The 19634-nt window shown below is 44.2% G+C and overlaps 2 protein-coding genes across 2 annotated transcripts in view; one reads left to right on the top strand and one right to left on the bottom strand.

Moving 5' to 3' along the window:
- The window catches only part of LOC134099150 (neurobeachin-like), a 303605-nt gene that overhangs the window by 72281 nt on the left and 211690 nt on the right, over positions 1-19634 (bottom strand). Inside the window, exon 41 of the mRNA XM_062551941.1 lies at positions 15542-15678. Coding sequence (XP_062407925.1) covers positions 15542-15678 — 137 coding nt within the window. The remainder of the gene's footprint in view (positions 1-15541; positions 15679-19634) is intronic.
- Positions 12184-13790, top strand: mab21l1 (mab-21-like 1). Its single transcript, XM_062552541.1, has one exon. The coding sequence runs from the start codon at positions 12628-12630 to the stop codon at positions 13705-13707; it is 1080 nt and encodes a 359-aa protein (XP_062408525.1). The 5' UTR covers positions 12184-12627; the 3' UTR covers positions 13708-13790.

Here is a 19634-nt window from a genome sequence, read left to right as displayed (position 1 = left end):
GTGCTGTGCTGTGCTGTTCTGGCCATCAGCCCCAGCATGGCTGCTGCCCGTAGCCTGGGGCCAGTTTCAGCACATCCCGGAGAGCCCCGAGGCAGAAGCCTTTCCCCTGTCAGCTGCCTCCCCGCCCCTCCCTTCCCCCAAACTCTCCTTCACCCTCAACTCCACCGCCCTACCTCACCTCCACTACCCTCCTTCCCTCCTTCCCTCCCTCCCTCTCTCTATCCTCCTCTCTTCCTGCTCTCTCTGTCATGACTTTTTCATGGGCAATGCGGCACATCCGCTGTATTCTTTTTCAACATCAGCAGGGAGCTCGGCACCAGGCCTCCTTAATGAGTCCCCACAAATGACAGGTCATCGCCAGGCCCAGCCACACCGCCAACCGCAGTTTTTGATTGGCCGAACAGAGAAAAAAAAAAATGTCATGTTCCGAGAGGGACCGCTCTCGCCATCTCGATCTGACCGTTTTTGCACAGTGCCTTTTGGTTTTGATCATTCCCGTGACGAGAAGATAAGGAGCAAACGTGCACAGAGGTCTTTGGTGGGGTTCACACTTACATGCGTTTCACTGATCACTGGGTTCCTGGCTGTCTGGCCTCCGCTCCTGCTATAATCGGAGCAAATGAATGGTGCTGGATACGGCATTGGCATCACTGTGTAGCTGTCTAGCTATCTCAACACTACTGTGGGGAAAAGACATACATCTATGAAAAAGTTCTTTAAGGCATGACAAAGGGCGGAAATATATATCCATATATATATATGTATATATATAGAGAGAGAGAGAGAGAGAGAGAGAGAGAGAGAGAAAGAAAGAAAGAAAGAAAGAAAGAGAGAGAGAGCGAGAAACATGGCCCAGTGATGGACAAGGATTTAATGGCTGTGCTGAGGTGGTGTACACACACACACACACACACACACACACACACTCTCAAAGAGAGAGAGAGAGAGAGAGAGAGAGAGAGAAAAGGGTTAAGGTGGATGTCTGCTTTTACTGTTTCTCTTTGTGATAATTACCATGTAAAATAAGCAATTGGCCACTGGTCCCATATGCCCTTCCTTTCTCCCCTCTGTGCGGCGTTGGTGGGGAGGGAAGGGGTCGCATTAGACACACCACTCCTGCCTCCCTGCCTGCCTGCCTGCTTGCCTGCCTGCCTGCCTGCTCCATTGTTTGTGCGGGGCCCTAATGGGCAGACACTGGGCCGCGCAGGACCACCACCATGACTAATCGCACACGACAGAGACTCCTGCCTGCCAACGCCGCCTGTCTCCCACCTCGCTTTCTTCTGCCCTTCTGCATTTCTTTCCCTTTACGTCTACTAACTACACACACACACACACACACACACACACACACACACACACACACACACACACGCACGCACGCACGCACGCACGCACGCACACACGCACACACACACACACACACACACACACACACACACACACACGCACACACACAAATGCACACACACACACACACACACACACACACACACACACACAGACATGCAGACACACATGCAGACACAGACTCAGTCACACGCCACACACACACATGCATGCACGTACACACTCAGACACACACACATACACACACACGCAGACACAGTCACACGTAACACACACACACACGCACACAAACTCATTCGTTATGTTCTCATTCTCCCTGACACTTCCTCCTCTCTCCAACAGAAACACAACTCCTCACTAAGTCTCAACCACACATTGCAATTGCAGCCCAAATCATAAAATGGCGGTTTACCTCTTCAGCCCTTAAACTACATACCTGAGGTCAGTTTCTCTGTTCTCCCTCATAACACTTTAACAGCATCGCAGTGGAGGAAGCCCACAGCTCCAAACTGTTCCCAGAACAGCTGTTACAAGGGACGGGAGTTAAGTCGAGCGTGAATGTGCCCTCCGTGTGGCTTGACCCAGGCAAGGGTTCAGATCTGTGAATCGGGGGGGGGGGGGGGGGTGCAGAGGGTGCTAGCGCAGCAGGGGTGGGGGGGAATGCCCGCTCAGCGCCAACTGGACTCTCGCCATGGCTTATCAGCACCACCCGATGCTGGGCTGGCCCTCAGACACTGGGTCCGGCCCAAATGAAAAGAAGAGGTTTTTCTTCCCCTTAATGATGGGGAAATACTACGCGCATGAAAAATGATACAAACCTCAAAGGGGACCACTGTTAGCAGCCTTCCACTTTGTTCTCCATTCCAGATTTGTGATATGTTTTCTTTCCCTTTCTTCTTTTCTCTCGTTCTATTCCTTCTGTTCTTTTTTATTCTTTTTTTCTCTCTCTCTTTCTCTCTCTCTCTCTCTTTTCTCCATGAGTGAATGCATAAGTGGGAGGAAGTGGGAGAGTGTGATTGTCAGTTGGCAATTGAGCTGATCACACGATTACACGAGAGAGGTATCAGTCAATCTGTGTGTGTAATTAAAGTGGCCCGAAACTAGATTACATGCACGTGTACACACACACATGCACATAGACACACACACACACAGGCTCATACACACACACACGCAATCACAAAAGCCCATCACAAGCACATGATGAGCGATTCCTTCCTTGAGCACGCCCTCCTCCCCTTGCCATTCACAAGTTGTCAGTCAGGACCCCTCTGTTTTAAAGCACAGATGAAGAGATGAGGAGAGAGAGAGAGAGAGAGAGAGAGAGAGAGAGAGAGAGAGAGAAAGAGGAGAGAGAGAGGAGAGGAGAGAGTTGCTGCCATCAGGAGCTGGAACACAGACCACTTCCTCCCCCTGCCCACTGACTCCCCCACCCCCCCCCCCCCCCCCCCTCCCACCCCCGTTTCATTAATGGAAATGATCCGTCAATATGCCCGAGTCAATTCACACGTGTCATCAACCCGCGCCAAACAATGGGCACGCCGGGCTTATGAACTCCCGCCAGTCCATAAAACAACTGCTGCCGGCGCCAGGGGACTGCCCCTCCAGCTCCGCCCATACACACCCCCGTCACTCGGCAACAGACCACCAGATGACACAGATGGGGCAAATGACACACACACACACACACACACACACACACACACACACACACACACACACACACACACACAGAGAAAAGACAGCGGGGCTCCTTTTGTAGGGGCAAAAGTGGGAGTCTTTTCAAGGAGCCATTCACGGAACAAATTGGGGAAATCTAGTAAAACACACACACACACACACACAGTCAAACACACAAGCACACACACACACACACACAGTCAAACACACACACACACACACAACCCTCTTGCTCTTTTTATTAGCACAGAGGTCCCACGTCACAATAAGTGAAATCAGATTTATGGGTTAGCTGCCTCTTGGCCTGGTGTTGGGGGTAATGGATGTCAATGCAGCGAGTGGTGGTGTGTTTTAATAAGGTGCGCTCTCAAAGCACAGAGCACGAAAGGGCTGCACGCTCATTACGGACAAAAGTGACCACAGAGGGACAGCAGACTGCTGGTTCCACAATTTAAACGCCATTATTCTTTTGTTATGTTGCTGTGGCTATTTGTGTTTGCACAAATATGTACGTGTACAAGTATACTAAAATCAGTGATTTAAAAAGATAAAAATTCAGATTGCTAATTTGATTAAAATAAAAGGCTACACATATTGTAGCGCTATTAAGATAATACATCTAAAAAATATTTAGATTAACACAATTAGTTAAAGTTTATACCACTGCTTGGTCAAATTTCCTATTGTGATGCGCTATTTGGAACGTGCATTATTTTTCTATATACCGCACGGCTATGAAGTAGTTCCTTTTTTTTGGGCTTATTACACTTGAATATCAATTCGCCAATGTGAATGTAACGGTAAAAACAGCAACGTTGTATCTAAGACAGCGGCAATATAAACGAAAATGATAGTAGCAGTGGTATAAACGGGATAATCAACTCCGCACCCTGTGCGTTTATAGGAAAATAATGCACTTATCGAAGTGTAAAGTCCCCTCCGCCTGTGGCGTCGGGTCCTTATTACCACTTCGAACGTGCATTATTTTCCTATAAACGCACGGCGCGTCGTTGATTATCCCTTACATGCCTTACTTTTGATACACACACCATACAAGTGTTATCAAACACATTTTGAGTTGCACTCCTCTGAATTCTGTACACATTTTACGAGAATAGTGACTCACATCAAATTGAACTTAAAGACAAAAACTTGAGAAATGTTTTCTAGTGTCCTGCGCCCAACAACACAGTGTGTTTGTGTGTATGTGTGTGTGTGTGTGTTTGTGTGTGTGTGTGTGTGCGTGTGTGCGTGCGTGCCTGTGTGTTTGTGTGTGTGTGTGTGGGGGTCACGGTGTCAGTAAAACACTCCGGGAGGCACAATCCCGCACAAAGACAAGCGGCCAAACACACTCTGACACTGCATTACAACCTCCATGAGTGGAGAGTTTCCTGCAAGCACAGAGGCGATGTGAGTAAAAGTCTACTCTTTCTTTGGCCCTGTCCTCCTTTACTCTACCTCTTTCCTCTTTCCCTCTCTCTCTCTATCACACCATCCCGCCTCCCCTCCTGCTCTGTCTCTCTCCCTCCCTCTCCCTCCCTCCCTCTCCTTCCCTCCCTCTCTCTCTCCTCCCCTCTGCAATCTGCATAGAGAGACATTTGTCATCATTAGCTTGCCTCTGACAGTTGGCACCCGGCACCTCAGATCTCAAGGACTGGCAATTATGAAGCCTTCATCCCTTATTTGGGTTACATGGCCTAATTTCATCATGAGCCTATAGCCACTAGCATTTCATTACCGCAGACCCCCAACCTGAAGATAGAGTCTCTCTCTCTTTCTCTCCCTCTCTCCCTCTCTCTCCCTCTCTCATGTACGCTTTCATTTTTTCTACTCTCTCTCTTTCTCCTCCCTCTCTTTTTCTTTGTTTGCCATTTCTCTGGCTGCCTCTCGCAAAAACCCGCTTGTGTTCCCAGACAAGGGTCATGTAATTAATTTGAAATTCATAATGTCTTCTCCTCTTTCCCTCCCTCTCTCTTTCTCTCTCTCTCGCTCCTTGGCACTCTGGCGGCTGTTGCGATTCTCGGAGGCCGCGTGCGGCTGGGTCAGTGGGCAAATGATTACAGCCTCAACCTTTCGACGGGGGCCGACGTCTGGCCGACATGAAGATTAATCGCCGTGTGTCGAGCGCACAGGCATCCTCCCTCGCCCGCTCGCTCGCTCCTTCTCGCCGACGATGCGGGAGGCGCATTCTGTTTCCCCCGCCAGGAGGAAAGCGGGAGCGCAAATAGTTAGGAACGAGAAAGAGACAAGACAGAGAGAGAGAGAGAGAGAGAGAGAGAGAGAGAGAGAAAATACCCTCTTCATAAAAATGCTAACCTTGACAAAAGTGGCTAATTCAAACGGAATAAAGCGCAGTAAGGCTAGCGCCGCTACACAACAATGGAAGCCACAGTAGAGGAAGAAAGACAATAAAATAGGTAACAAGGCCTCCCGCTAGCATCGCTGACAAACAGTTTCCCCGGCCCTGTCACACAGGCCAATATTACAGTATTAAACGGGCTCAGGTGAGAGGAGAAGAGAAGAAAGGATAGGTTAACAACTCCTGTTTGAAATCAACAACAGCTTTATAGGGACATTGGAGAAGGTGGTTCAAAGCCATTGACTGCGCTGGGTGATTTAGAGGCTTTAAAAATGATGAGGCGTACTACTAATTTTCTGCATTATTATGTAAACCAGTAGGGGCAAATCAAACGCAAATGATATTAATGTTAAATCTATGCAAATGCATGCATCTCATTTATCAGCAAGGCTGACAAGCATCCTATATGAGAGCGGGTGGTGGGGGCAAGCTTACAAGGACGCTAGTAGGAGTAATTAATTTTGTGCATTTCCTCCCTCTCTCCCTTTCCTCCCCTCTCTCTCTCTCTCTCTTTCTCATGCTAGGTTAGTTCTTTTTGTCTTCAAATCGTCAATATCGCAGGTCCTTTTCTTTTATGGTTTTGGTTTAAGCACATATGGCTTTTGCCTGCCAATCTTCACAAGCTCTCTCCGCGAGCGCCCGGGGGCTGTGGGCCTCACTCCTGGGAGGAGGGCCCTGACGCAGGCTGGTGAACGACAACAAATAGAGGGACGCCGTCCAAAAAAATAAATAAAGAGAGGTGGGGGGGGGATAGAGGCAGGAGGTGGAGAATATTAACCGGGCGTCCCACCGTGAGGCCATATTGCCTGGAATAACAATATTTATAGCGACGCAAACGTCTCCGAGACATGACAGACAACACTGATTTCATTAGACTCTGACTATAAAGAGAGTACGTTGTGTCTATACGCCGCCGACAGCCGTGATCCCGCTGCAATAGTATCATTTTCCCCCGGCTTTAGAAGCGAACGCTAATTGTTATTGTAATAGCAGTGCCCTTCGTCTGATTGAAATGCGACTGGGCCTTTCTATCCGCCTCTGCTGATAATCTTTGCTATGGTCTAGAACTCTGCTCGGGCTTCACATTAGCTTAGCTAAAAAAAGGCTCCCTTGTCCGATAATGGAATGGAACAGATATGACCTTATTTGTCAGAGAATAAGAGGATTATTAGGGCTGACGTGATGAAAAGAGTAATATTAACTGCCATGAGTGAACTAGGCAGGGTGTGTGGACTATATTTGAATCAGCCTACTAGACAACTGTGCTTTTCATCATGAGTTGTGTGTGTGTGTTTTTGGAAGTATGTTAAATAATTCCCATCATCTTATCTCATAGTTTTTCTCTTGTGTGTGTGAAATCAACTACTGGATTAAAAATATCTGCTGAGATTTCTGATGGGCACTGGCACTCTTCAGTAAAAAAAATAATCTTTTCTCAGATTAATATCTCAAGGCTATATGACATTTTCTGGGATTCAGCAGTGCGGCCACATTGTTTAAATTAAGAGATTAGGCAAAGCGATTGTATGCGTCTCCTTTCTCGATTGTACGCTGATATAAAACTCCAAGAGCCCAGATTCTGTCGGTGCTCTAAAAGACATGCGTCTTTGTTGGGTGTGCCAATTTACTGTGCCATTTAGAGTTCACGAGTCTGTGTGTGGGTTTACACGAGTGCCTGAATTTGTGTGTGTGTGTGTGTGTGTGTGTGTGTGTGTGTGTGTGTGTGAGAGAGAGAGAGAGAGAGAGAGAGAGAGAGAGAGAGAGAGAGAGAGAGAGAGAGAGAGATCATGTGTGTGTGTGTGTGTGTGTGTGAGAGAGAGAGAGATCATGTGTGTGTGTGTGTGTGTGTGTGTGTGTGTGTGTGTGTGTGTGTGTGTGTGTGTGTGTGAAAGCATCTGCGTGTGTGTGTGTGTGTGTGTGTGTGTGTGTGTGTGTGTGTGTGTGTGTGTGTTAGAGAGAGAGAGAGAGAGAGCATCTGTGTGTGTGTGTGTGTGTGTGTGTGTGTGTGTGTGTGTGTGTGTGTGTGTGTGTGTGTGTGTGAGTGTGAGTGTATGTGTGAGAGCATCTGTGTGTGTGTGTGTGTGGTGTGTATACACTTGTGGTGGAGTCTCCATCTGTGAGTGACTGTATTTTCTAAAAAAAGACATGCAAACTTGCCTGTTATTTAAAAAGAAGAGATGTCAAGATGAAAGGCCTACGATGACATGCACAGTGATCAACTCAACACAGCCTGCTGAGTGGCTCTTAAAATATACAGCATATATCATAAATATCTGAGGAGATAGAAGACAATGTTACATACTTATTAATCACCAGTTTGCTTTATCTTCCGTTTCCTTTTTGTAAATACCAAAAGGTGAACTCATCATCTTTGGCAAGGTAACTCGCAATTAAAGCGGACCGCTCTTAAATGGATTTCCACAAATCCATTACCCCGGCTATCGGCACTGTCGGCGGCCCTCTGTGACAGCATCATCAAAACGAGACGCGGCACAGTGTCCGTTTCATCAAAAAGGCGCTCTGAGGGTCCCTCTGTGTGTTTGTGACAAACTATGGTGTCATGTGCCAATTTCAGCAGCGTGACACGGGCTATTAACAGCACGCCAGACCGTTCTGACAGGAGAATCCGTCTTCGGAAACAAGAAGGGGGGAAAACGGAGGCGGGGGCGGGAGGAATGAAAGGATCATTAATGGACAGAAAGTGGACCAGAGAGAGAGAGAGAGAGAGAGAGAGAGAGAGAGAGGTTAAGGGGATGTGCGGAAAGTTCTGGAGACAAAAGAGGCCTTCAAACGAATGCGGCGGCGATGGCCTGGGTCATATGACAAGAGGGGACATGAAGGCGGACGGGGCAGGCATTGTATCGACTCATGGGGGCGTGCGGCTCCTATCTGCCTGGGTGAGGGGTGAGCGGAGGGAGACTACAGTGTATGCCGGTCATGCTCCTATTCATCATCCCATAGCCTGTGGAAGTCCATCCCTATAAGGACAGATCCTGTATGTGTGTGTCTTTGATCATTGCTGTGCCTAGGAATGACAGCACATGGGAGCGCGTGTCCATCCATATGTACGAGGCTATAGGTGAAAGTTTGAGTTGAAAGCGCATGTGCGACGTCTCAAGTGTAACGTCAGCCTGGTTGTGCATTTATGTTTATCAATGTGTCCGTGAGAATCAATTTTTGTATTCTTGGGTGAGTATTTCTGTGATACGCTGATGAGTAAAAAATGTTTTTAACACTGCAAGGTATATGAAAATATCCCAAGATAAAATTACAATCAAACTAATTCTTTAGCAGTACATAATTGATACATAATGTATTCATATAGTTCATTAAGTAAATATTATATTCAGCATAGGTGCTGAGTCTACTAATGTATTCTTCATGATTATACTCACCATGTGTGCTGAGTCTACTAATCTATTTTTAATCATTATTAAAATAGCATGTTTAGTCATAATATTGCCCTTACTAGTAATAATAATTGTAAACCGGGTGCGGCTCCAGACTGCTAATATTACTATTAATAACAACTATTACAAAATAAAACAGAAAGAACTGTGCGTGAAATGTAAGCCACAGCACAGTACATAATAAAGTCTGGTACACTAATGTCAAATCCATGTATTTAATTCACTCAATTTCAATCGGTCTGACGCAAGGTCCCTCCCAAGGACTCCCATTCAGTGCCCCAGAGTTTGGCACGCTGGCTGGTCTACTATGGCCGAGTGGTGGCGTGGTGGCCTGCCCCACTCAGGAGCAGGTTAGCTACACTAAGCTCCTGGAGAGAAGCCTTGGCCCTGGGCAGATGCTCTAGATTAGGGCAAGATAATCCTCACCCTGCCTCTGACTCCACTCCCGGGGACAGTGCTGAGGCCTGGGTGTACACACACACACACACATAAAAAAACACACACACACACACACACACACACACACACACACACACACAGACACACTCACAGACACACACACTCACACACATACAGACACACACACAGACACAGACACACAGACACACAGACACACACACACACACACACACACAGACACACACACACAAACAAACACACACACACACTGCCAGCCCTGGCACTGGCCAAGGTGCAAAAAGCTTAGGATTTATCAGAGCGGGACACCGAAAAGCAAGTGTGGGTCTGCTTCTAATAAAGACAAGTACCTGCTGAGCTCGAGAGCAAGAGCAAGATAGAGATAGAGATAGAGAGAGGGAGCGAGAGAAAGAGAGAGAGAGAGAGAGAGAGAGAGGGACAGAGAGATAATGCAGGTATGGTTTTGCTTTCGTCCTTTCTGAATAAACCTAGTCCAGCTAGCTTTTCAAACATACTCCCACATTGATATGTTTTCTAAAACATAGCGTGACTAACGTTGAACTGTGAAGGAGGGGGAAAAAATACTGTGATAATATCTCCCTAAATGCTTTTGTCTGCAGTGAAACAGCTATCTCCCTCCTTAAACTTTTGCTTCCCTTGTTCACAGAGGCAGAAGTGAAATCAAGTGTAAATCATGATCACAGAAGCAAGCATCAGTGATAATTTTACTGAAATGGGAACCAGTTCAGTAGTTGAGCACATTTCACAGTTGCATAAAAAAAAAAGAAATAAACCCTCCCGACACATCAACAAAATATGCTAATATTTTCAGCCTGATGTATTACCAGCCTGTGAGTCCATTCCGTTTACGAGATCGATGTTGCACGACTGGGAAAAGAAACAGTGGTGAAAGTAAATGTCAAACCATATGACCATCTCCATCTATCACCCAACAGAAAAAAAATAAAACGAAGAAATAAATGTGTGCATACCACGTTGCTTTTTACAGAAATCTAAACTAATTCATCTCGGTAGCTACTACAATGATGAGCGATATGGCCACGTTGATCTATGTGTTTTCCAAAGGGGCAGTGGAAAAGGGGAAGGTGAGAGGAGTGAAAGTGGTTTATGTGTGGGGATTTCTCTGGAGACATGGCGGAGCCCTGTGCTGAAGAGCAGAGCAGTGAGGAGACAGTGGCACACAACACCACAGCAGCAGCAGCAGCAGCAGCAGCAGCAGAATCAGAGGGCACGCAGTGCATCCAGAGTCACACTTCAGCTGCTTAACATTGATCTGTTGTCTTCAGTGCTATTATCACAGCCACAGTTTCCTTTGTATCCATGTCAACACAGCGGATGCATACACCACCATCACCCCCCCTACCCCCCCTTCCCCCAAACTCACACAGACACAGACACATACATCCATAAACACAAACACATACACTCAGGCACAGGAACCTCTCCACCATCCATATATTTAATAACTCTGTGAACCATACATAGCTGCTCTTCCAACAGGTAACATTTATCAAGTCAACAATAAGAGAAAAAAAACATCACAATCCCACGTAAAGTAGGCCTAGATCATTTCAATCAGAAATGTAGGGATAACTGTAGACAGAGCTAAAAACACACGTGGCTCTCGTTCATGTTAAGTAGCGAAGAAAGGTCAGAGTACGGGTGTAAAACTGTCCGTTTTCAATGACTGCCTTTAGCCTTTTGAAAACACATAAAATCCCTGGAATTATGGCTTTCCGTCGTTATCACGGCCATGACTAGCCTCAGTTGAATACAATATATGCATAATATAGTTTGAATATTTAAAAATGAAAAGGCAAAATAATAAAGTAGAGGTGAAATAGATTTCTAAAAAACAACGAGAAACCTAAGTCTCAAGATTTAGGTTCAAGCGAGAGATATGAGGCATTCCCAAATAAATATAAGCGAATTTAGTTAAGTCCATAATAGGCTTACATTTATGCAACAAGTAAAACATAATTTCTTCAGTATTATGCGCGTTTATTAACATACAAGAAACATACGGTCATTACAACGCTTTTTAAAATTATAAGGTATTTGCTTGAATTAACAGGTCGAAAAAAAACTAAATACCAGAATATGCAGCTATCAGTTGCATTCATTATTGCCAATAAATTAATGTAAACGAAAACCAATCAACACATGACTAATTGCATAAGGTTATTTCGATATTCGAAGTTGTCATTGAAGGCTTCAGTCTATCAAAACAATTATGATGACACGGAATAATTCTTCAAGACGACAAATTGTTCTATCCTGAATTACAAGTTGTAGCAAGTAAATCCAGTGCATAACTGGTAAATCTAAATAATAAAAATGTATAAATGATGCACACTAAACCATTAAATGATGTTGCTAAATAAATATAGGAACCTTCCTAAAAGACAGACGTAACCTAACTGAAAGTAAGGCTTTTCAAAGCAGTAGCCATTAAACAAAACATAATACCAAGACCAATTTTAACGCTTCTGATGGCTGAAGGTTGAACAGAATGTGAATAAGAAATATTGCAGTCGTCTAAGCAGAAAAGCCAGTTCTCTACACGCATGTAGGCTAAACTAAGATTATATTTTATATTAGTGTTTTAAATATTCTCCCGATATGCTACCGATTACCTTCAGTTATAAAAATACGAGTTATTAAATCGTGGGGGAATAATCCGATATTGTGCCAAAACAAAACGGCTGCGAGAGTTCTGAAGCTGTTTTTCTTATGTCTCCTCAATGTCGGTGTATTTCCCGTCCACTCGCTAGTCGCTACCGATATACCTTTAGATTTAGTTGTGTATAAAAACCCAGGATTAATTTGTCGTCGATCAAGTAGAAGCGATGACGCATCGAGCGTTGATTGGACGGCTGCGCCTGGATCCCTCCCTTTATATTTTCACAGGAGTGCGTCCGGTGCGCTAAAACACAGCCACACTGGAAGACGCTACCGCCAACACACTCCAAAAAGGCACCGTGCACTTTTTTATCCTTATCAAAATCTAGGAGCCGTGATTACAGAGAACACAGACAACGGGACAAGCTGTTTAGACTACTGAGAGAAAGCGCATGCAACTGTCCGACTACAGACCTCGCTGGTGTGATGGACTTTTGATTGCAACTCGCTGAAAAAAAACAACGAATTGAAGGACTTTCTTTTGGTGCACTGGCATTCGGAAGGCTGATGATTTAATTCGGTGACCTCATTACGCATGTGCCCCGAGCACAAATAACAAGCTTGTTTGTTATTTTACAATAAATATACAGATTTTTTTCTCTTAATAGTTTTCTTTCTTCTCTAAAATTGGCTCCCGTACAAACAGCCGCGTTGGATCCCTCGGGTTACTGCGAGACTCCGGTATACAATCCGGATCTCTGCCCAAATATGATAGCTGCCCAAGCTAAACTGGTATACCATCTCAACAAATATTACAACGAGAAATGCCAGTCTCGCAAGGCAGCCATCTCCAAGACCATCCGAGAGGTGTGCAAGGTGGTGTCGGATGTCCTGAAGGAGGTGGAGGTTCAGGAGCCGAGATTCATCAGCTCCCTGAGCGAAATGGATAACCGTTTCGAGGGTCTGGAGGTGATCGCTCCGACAGAGTTCGAAGTGGTCCTCTATCTAAATCAGATGGGAGTGTTCAACTTCGTAGACGACGGCTCCCTTCCGGGCTGCGCCGTGCTAAAGCTCAGTGACGGCCGCAAGAGGAGCATGTCTCTGTGGGTCGAGTTCATCACCGCGTCCGGTTACCTCTCGGCACGCAAGATCCGCTCCCGGTTTCAGACGCTCGTGGCCCAGGCCGTTGATAAGTGTAGTTACAGAGATGTGGTCAAAATGGTCGCAGACACGAGTGAGGTGAAGTTACGCATTAGGGACAGATACGTGGTCCAGATTACCCCAGCTTTCAAATGCACGGGGATATGGCCACGCAGCGCGGCTCACTGGCCTCTGCCCCACATCCCTTGGCCGGGTCCCAACCGGGTCGCAGAGGTAAAAGCCGAAGGTTTCAACCTCTTATCTAAGGAATGCTACTCGTTAAACGGTAAGCAGAGTTCGGCTGAGAGCGACGCCTGGGTCTTGCAGTTCGCAGAGGCCGAAAACCGCCTCCTTTTGGGAGGATGTAGGAAGAAATGTCTGTCGGTTCTGAAAACACTGCGTGACCGTCACCTTGAACTCCCCGGGACGCCGCTCAACAACTACCACATGAAAACTTTGGTCTCATACGAGTGTGAAAAGCATCCCCGGGAATCGGACTGGGACGAAAACTGTCTCGGGGATCGACTTAACGGAATTTTATTGCAACTTATTTCGTGTTTGCAGTGCAGGAGATGTCCCCATTATTTTCTACCTAACTTAGACCTTTTCCAAGGAAAACCGCATTCCTCCCTGGAAAACGCGGCCAAACAGACTTGGCGACTGGCAAGAGAAATTCTAACCAACCCTAAAAGCTTGGAGAAACTCTGAGGTAAAATCATAACAACATGTTTGTACAAAATGTGCACTATATTGTGGACTATTCGCTAGTCCAGAGGCCTAGACGAAGTTTATCACGACCTACACGAACAGAATGACCATTACTGTTCAGTCATATCCACAGTCTTATTGTGTGCATCTATTGGCCTACTTCATGAACAATTATTTCAGATACGTTGTCTGAAATAGTTTTCATGCCAAGAAATTACTGTCATGACCTTATAATTTGTGATGTCATCATTTGGCCACAAAAATGCATCAACAATCAAATTTGGAGGCTATATGTCAGTGTTATTTTCTTCTACCCGTGGCCATCTAACGGTTTCTGCTTAAATGCTTTAAATAAAGTCCGTAATGAGCCTTGGTAAAACCTTAACTGTACATTTTTATACTGTAAATAGGCAACATACATTCATAGATTGTGATTCCAGTGGTCTGAAAATTGTGAATGTTGTTCTGTGACACGTAAAAATAGAGTTCAGTTCCACCTGTTTAAGGATAACGCCTGATTCCCCCCTGATACAGAAAACAATTTAGTAATGCATCAGTGCTAGTTTATCAATGTACGTGGAACGTTTCTTATTTTTTTTAAGTTTACATTTTGATGGTACGTATTTGTTAAATTTTGAAACATTCCATAAATATACTTGAATCATTATTTAATCTATATCCGACCATTTTGTTTATACTTTGTCTACATGGTTAAAGCTGAAAATAAGGAAATATATATAAAAAAAAGATACCTGAGAAAATGCACTTAAAATACACTGGAATATAATTTTTTTTTTGTGATTTGATTTTTTTTTTTTTATTTCTGTCTCTGAATTTATTTAAAGAGTTAATAAAAAATGAGTCAAATTTGTGTCCCAATTATGGTTCGTGAAATGTTATATTTATGTTTATCAACAGGCTTGTGTACAGTAGGCTAGGGCTAGGCCTATAGGCCTGAGGAAGACCAAATTCTCCAAATCGTCGATGCATTCAGAGCAGCGTAGACCGTAGCCAAATAATAATAACGAATCAGCGCACAGGTGTTTTGCATGACACAGACAGCCTCCATCATCAGCAGTGGAATTGCCATTAAAACATTTAACTGTGAACTAAAATCACACTAAGTACACGGATTAATATGACCATTTGGTTTAGGGCCAGAGCAGCATTTATTTTACAGTAGGCCTACGGATATTATGATGACCACCGTAAGACTGATGATGTAGAGTAAGCTAGATAGCCAACAAGGAGGGCCAAATATGCCTATTTTAACGAGGCCTATAGCCTATTATAAACGGACCAAATACCACATGGAGCATTACGATATTTTAAACAGTAGGCTATATTGTGTAATAGATTCAGTCGTTTGTAAATGTTATAAAGAAGGGATTCCATTTTTTGACGTGTATCGAATTTGTTTAGCCTGGTCTAGCCTGTTTTTCTCTCTCTCTCACGTAGGCCTATGTAGGCTATATGAGGCCACAGGCTCTGCTGGGTAGAGGGGATGTTGGAGGCTATAGCCCCATAACGTGCTAACAATGACAGAGGCCATGCTACGGTGTTGCCTATAATGTAAACCTAGCCTTTAGTGTGACTGAACAAACGTGTCTGATAGACCTACTAGCTACCGTGGAAAAATAATATGGTGCAAAAATGATTAGGCCTATATGGTTCATATTATTGTATGAACTGCTGGGCTTATCGCAATCTGATCCTCTCGTATGTCTATTTGCAATTTATTCAACAAATGATGGCATGAAATAACTGGGGTTTGGCCATTGACAAACATAGCATTGTCGACAAGAATATCACACAGACATAGCAAGCGACTTACTTTGGAGTCGATCCGTTTGAAGGCGGTGTCATCCTCGTCGACTTCAAAATAGATCTCAGTGGTGGTGATGGACAGCGTCCCTCGAGCCACTATCACCGGGGCAACGAGTTGAGCAGGGGTGCTGAGGACCACAGGGCCTGCAGGAGAGGAAACAGGGCATTGAGGCCTCTGAAAGGCAGAAGCGCAGCGAATTGGCGACGTTCAGGCCTAAACAAATCGAATAGGATATGTGAAGATCTACTGATTAATGAATTAATTGATAAATCAGTTGGTATTTATTCCAAGTCAGATTGGATTGAATATGCCATTTTTAAGATTATGAAGATAATGTTTTAAGATTATTAAAATCTTAATTTGGCGAGTGAATAGGCTAGGCCTAGGCTACTCCATTTTAAAGGAGATGGTCATCTTGCTTTATTTTATGGATTACTCAGCGATGTGGGGATGTTTGCAATTGCCTTTAGATCAAATGTGACACGGAGGGGTTCTTCCATTTTGAAGCAAAATGATTGAAAATGTTACAATGAAACTGTGAAACTTGTGAAAGCACGCTATAATGTAACGGAATGTGGCCACCTGAAAATAACCTTATAAAGACGCGTTTTTACATTATTTATTAAATACCGAGATATGGCTTCTATTTTGTTTTGGATTTAAACAATGAATATTGATAATAGGATAGGCTCCGTAGACTCATTTATTTAGAAAAGAGTTAAGGTGATGCTTTCTCGTATAGGCCTATGATATAAAAAAAACAAATCGTTTATGCGCCGCATCAATACAGAAACTGACATAATTCCAAAAAGTCCTAAACATGTTAAGAGTGGCTTTTAAACCTTCGATCAGCTGATTATGGTCACATGCATTGTCTCAGTCTTTTCTCCGCCCATCTTCCTCTATACCTATAAAGCCCCCCACACTTTTCAGAATCGCTTGATTCTCCACATTTTGATTTAGGTAGGCCACACGGCAATGCAGGTCCCCGTAGCGCCAGAGGACCCCGAGCTGTCGGTGCACGGAATGCGAGCTCTTGAAACTGGGGGCTATTTATCGATCCCGTGAACTCCAAAGAGCCACTTTAATGTCTCATCAATCTTAATCTTGGCTCCTCAGCCAATTATGTCCGATACTGTTGCAAGATTACAAGTGGATTTTAGTTTCAATTCCCTGGGCGCTCCTTCACAGCGCATGCAGTCCGCCGTTAGAAACACAAACCTCTATCCGGCTCCATTCCCTGCAATTCAGTCTGAATTGCACCAGATCTTATCTGGAATAAAATGTTGAGCATCCGCGTGTAGTACAATATCCTTTTTGCTTTTCAACACATCGGTTAAATAAGGAACCCGCACATTGCATGCTTTAGCAACAGCATTTTTGCTTGACAATATTATGGTCAACAAAATGCCTTGATGAATTCCTTTACAAATAAAACTCGCACGAAAAAACAAGATAAAGACGCCAGGCCTACATGAGCCTCTCATATAAAATCTAGCGTCAAAATAGCGTGAAAGAAAATTAGATGTTTTCATGTTTAACTTATAGCGTTCCATTTGTTGTAGGCCTACGTCGACAGCCCGCATGAAATTTATGCTATAAATTTAAATCCTTACAGCAGTCCAACGTGGCTGTCTTTCATGACAATTCTAATCCTATACCTCGACCGTGATTCTGAAAGCGGGTTAATGCGACTTTTAGGCATATCTCTTACAAGATGCGCTTAAACAGTCAATTATGGCAGTTCCCTCCGTGTAGCCCAACACGGTGCTTGGGAGCAGAAGCGACCTGGCCTGGAGGGACACTTGGAACAGAAAGAGACAATACTGCATTAATCCACTCCAGGCATGTGAGTGTGTGTGTGTGTGTGTGTGTGTGTGTGTGTGTGTGTGTGTGTGTGTGTGTGTGTGTGTGTGTGTGCGTGCGTGCGCGCTTGTGTGACAGAAAGAGAGAGAGAGAGAGAGAGAGAGAGAGAGAGAGAGAGAGAGAGAGAGAGAGAGAGAGAGAGAGAGAGAGGATTAGGCTATAATCCCTAAAGGGATCTCCTCATAATTAGGATGTATCTTTAAAATATTTACATAGGACATAATAAAATACTTAAGGGTTAACATATCGGGCTGTATAATCTCGCGAAAAAAACCCCACTGCTACATCACTGCATATTCAGGGTTATAGGTCGGCTTTAATCCAAATATCAGTTTAACATGTAGGTAAATGTATTTATCCAATTGGTTACTAACAAATCACTTTGATGAAGATATAATTGATATTATTACTATTACTATTACTATTACTATTATTATTATTATTATTATTATTATTATTATTACTATGGTTACTAAGCTAAGATACAACTAAATCTTGAGAGTAGGCTCGTATTTTTATGAACTGTTTAGACATTTTAGACCAGGCTACTATCTCTGACTCTGAATGGTACACAAATCGGCAGAGCATGCACCTCTCGAGAGGACCAGATTCAGGGCGTTTGTGGGGGCTTGTGCAGATTATTCTGCTAAACTGAAACAGGTGCCACCGCCAGTCGTATTCGGTAAATCCTACTCGCTACACAGGGGCAGCTCTGGAGACTGACGTCAGCTGCTAAACAGGGCTGGGTCCCTGCGCGCCGTTTCCTCGGTGATGTCACTGCGTGTGCAGCGTTACAGCAGAGAGAGGCATGCCGGGAACGTCCATAATTAAAAAGACAGCATTTGGTTCGCATTGTGTTAATGCACAATGCACGCTTGTGGGCTGTCTACGCAAGAAAATAAACTATTGACTAGCAGTAGAAATTCACTATGATATTAAACAGTAGGCCTACATGGTCTATTTATTTGTCTTTATAGGGCAAGTATGCATTTATTTATCATTTATTTATTCACAATGTAGAATGCATTTCCAACGATTTGTACTTCAACTCCTAAAACGGATTCACAATGTCCTCTCAAAGCAATATCCATTATTTTAAGTGATTTAAATTTCAAATTTCAGATGGTTAATTTGGTAAAACAAAAGTATGACAAATAAAAATCAAAATAATATTACTGTTTTCTTCAGTTTTATCTGAGGAAGGTAAATAAATTATCCTGTGAACTAAATGAATATCTAATCATCATTAGAAATAACAATACTACTGATTCCCCTGAGGTCTAGCCTGTGCATATGTCTGTAAACCATGAAGCAATGTAGGTTAAATATTTTTGATCAGGTGTGGGATTCAACAATGCACAGGTCTCACTAGCACCCATGTACAAGGTATTTTAGATCGACTGTGTAATTTTATCTAGGCCTATAAGAATGGTTTATTTTTTTCAATCCAGTTCAATTGTGCTTATTTATATTGCACCAATAACAAGTGTTTGCCTAAAAACACAGTAAGAATGTACTTCACAAGGTAGCTCTAAACAAGCTCCTCACCAAATGGCATAATCTACCTCTATCACTTTGAGTGTGTGTGTGTGTGTGTGTGTGTGCATGTGTGTGTGTGTGTGTGTGTGTGTGTGTGTGTGTGTGTGTGTGTGTGTGTGTGTGTGTGTGTGTGTGTGTGTGTGTGTGTGCATGTGTGTGTGTATGCATGACCAATCATGTGACATAACCCGCCAAAGCACAATGCAAACACCACAGGAAACACAGACAGCTAACAGAAACAGGAGTCCTCTGCTCATATTCTGAGACATCTCTTGATGTCTACTCATGAACTCATTCAGCGCTCTCTCTCTCTCTCTCTCTCTCTCTCTCTCTCTCTCTCGTCCCTGTTCTTTGTGGGCAATATGTGTGTGACAGACCAACGGCCTGGCTGTGTGCAAAACAGTCCTAACCATGTAGGAGGAGCTCAGAGCTAGCCTGCTACAGAGGGGAGAGTAAGGAGGCTAATCGTCATTATCATCCCTGCTGCTGCGGTTCTCACCGGATCCTGGCGGCTTACAGACCCTATGCCCACCCAGCAGTCAATCTCTGTGCCCCCAAAATGGTTTGAAGAGGCAGCATTCGTGACAGGAACCTCTTTAATGATATTGTAATTACAGGCAGTGCTGGTTGAGACAGGCAACACACACAGCAGGTTAGGTGCTAAATGCTAGCAGGGTTTTCATGGTAAGACTAC

The sequence above is a fragment of the Sardina pilchardus genome, chromosome 13 (genome assembly GCF_963854185.1).
Source record: "Sardina pilchardus chromosome 13, fSarPil1.1, whole genome shotgun sequence".
NCBI classification, from domain to species: Eukaryota; Metazoa; Chordata; class Actinopteri; order Clupeiformes; family Clupeidae; genus Sardina; species Sardina pilchardus.
The sequence above is the reverse complement of the archived record's forward strand: the minus strand, read 5'-3'. Positions and strand labels throughout refer to the sequence as shown.

What these genes read in the sequence shown, in the direction of transcription:
- mab21l1 (XM_062552541.1), top strand. Translation starts at nt 12,628, where the DNA reads ATGATAGCTGCCCAAGCTAAACTGGTATACCATCTCAACAAATATTAC.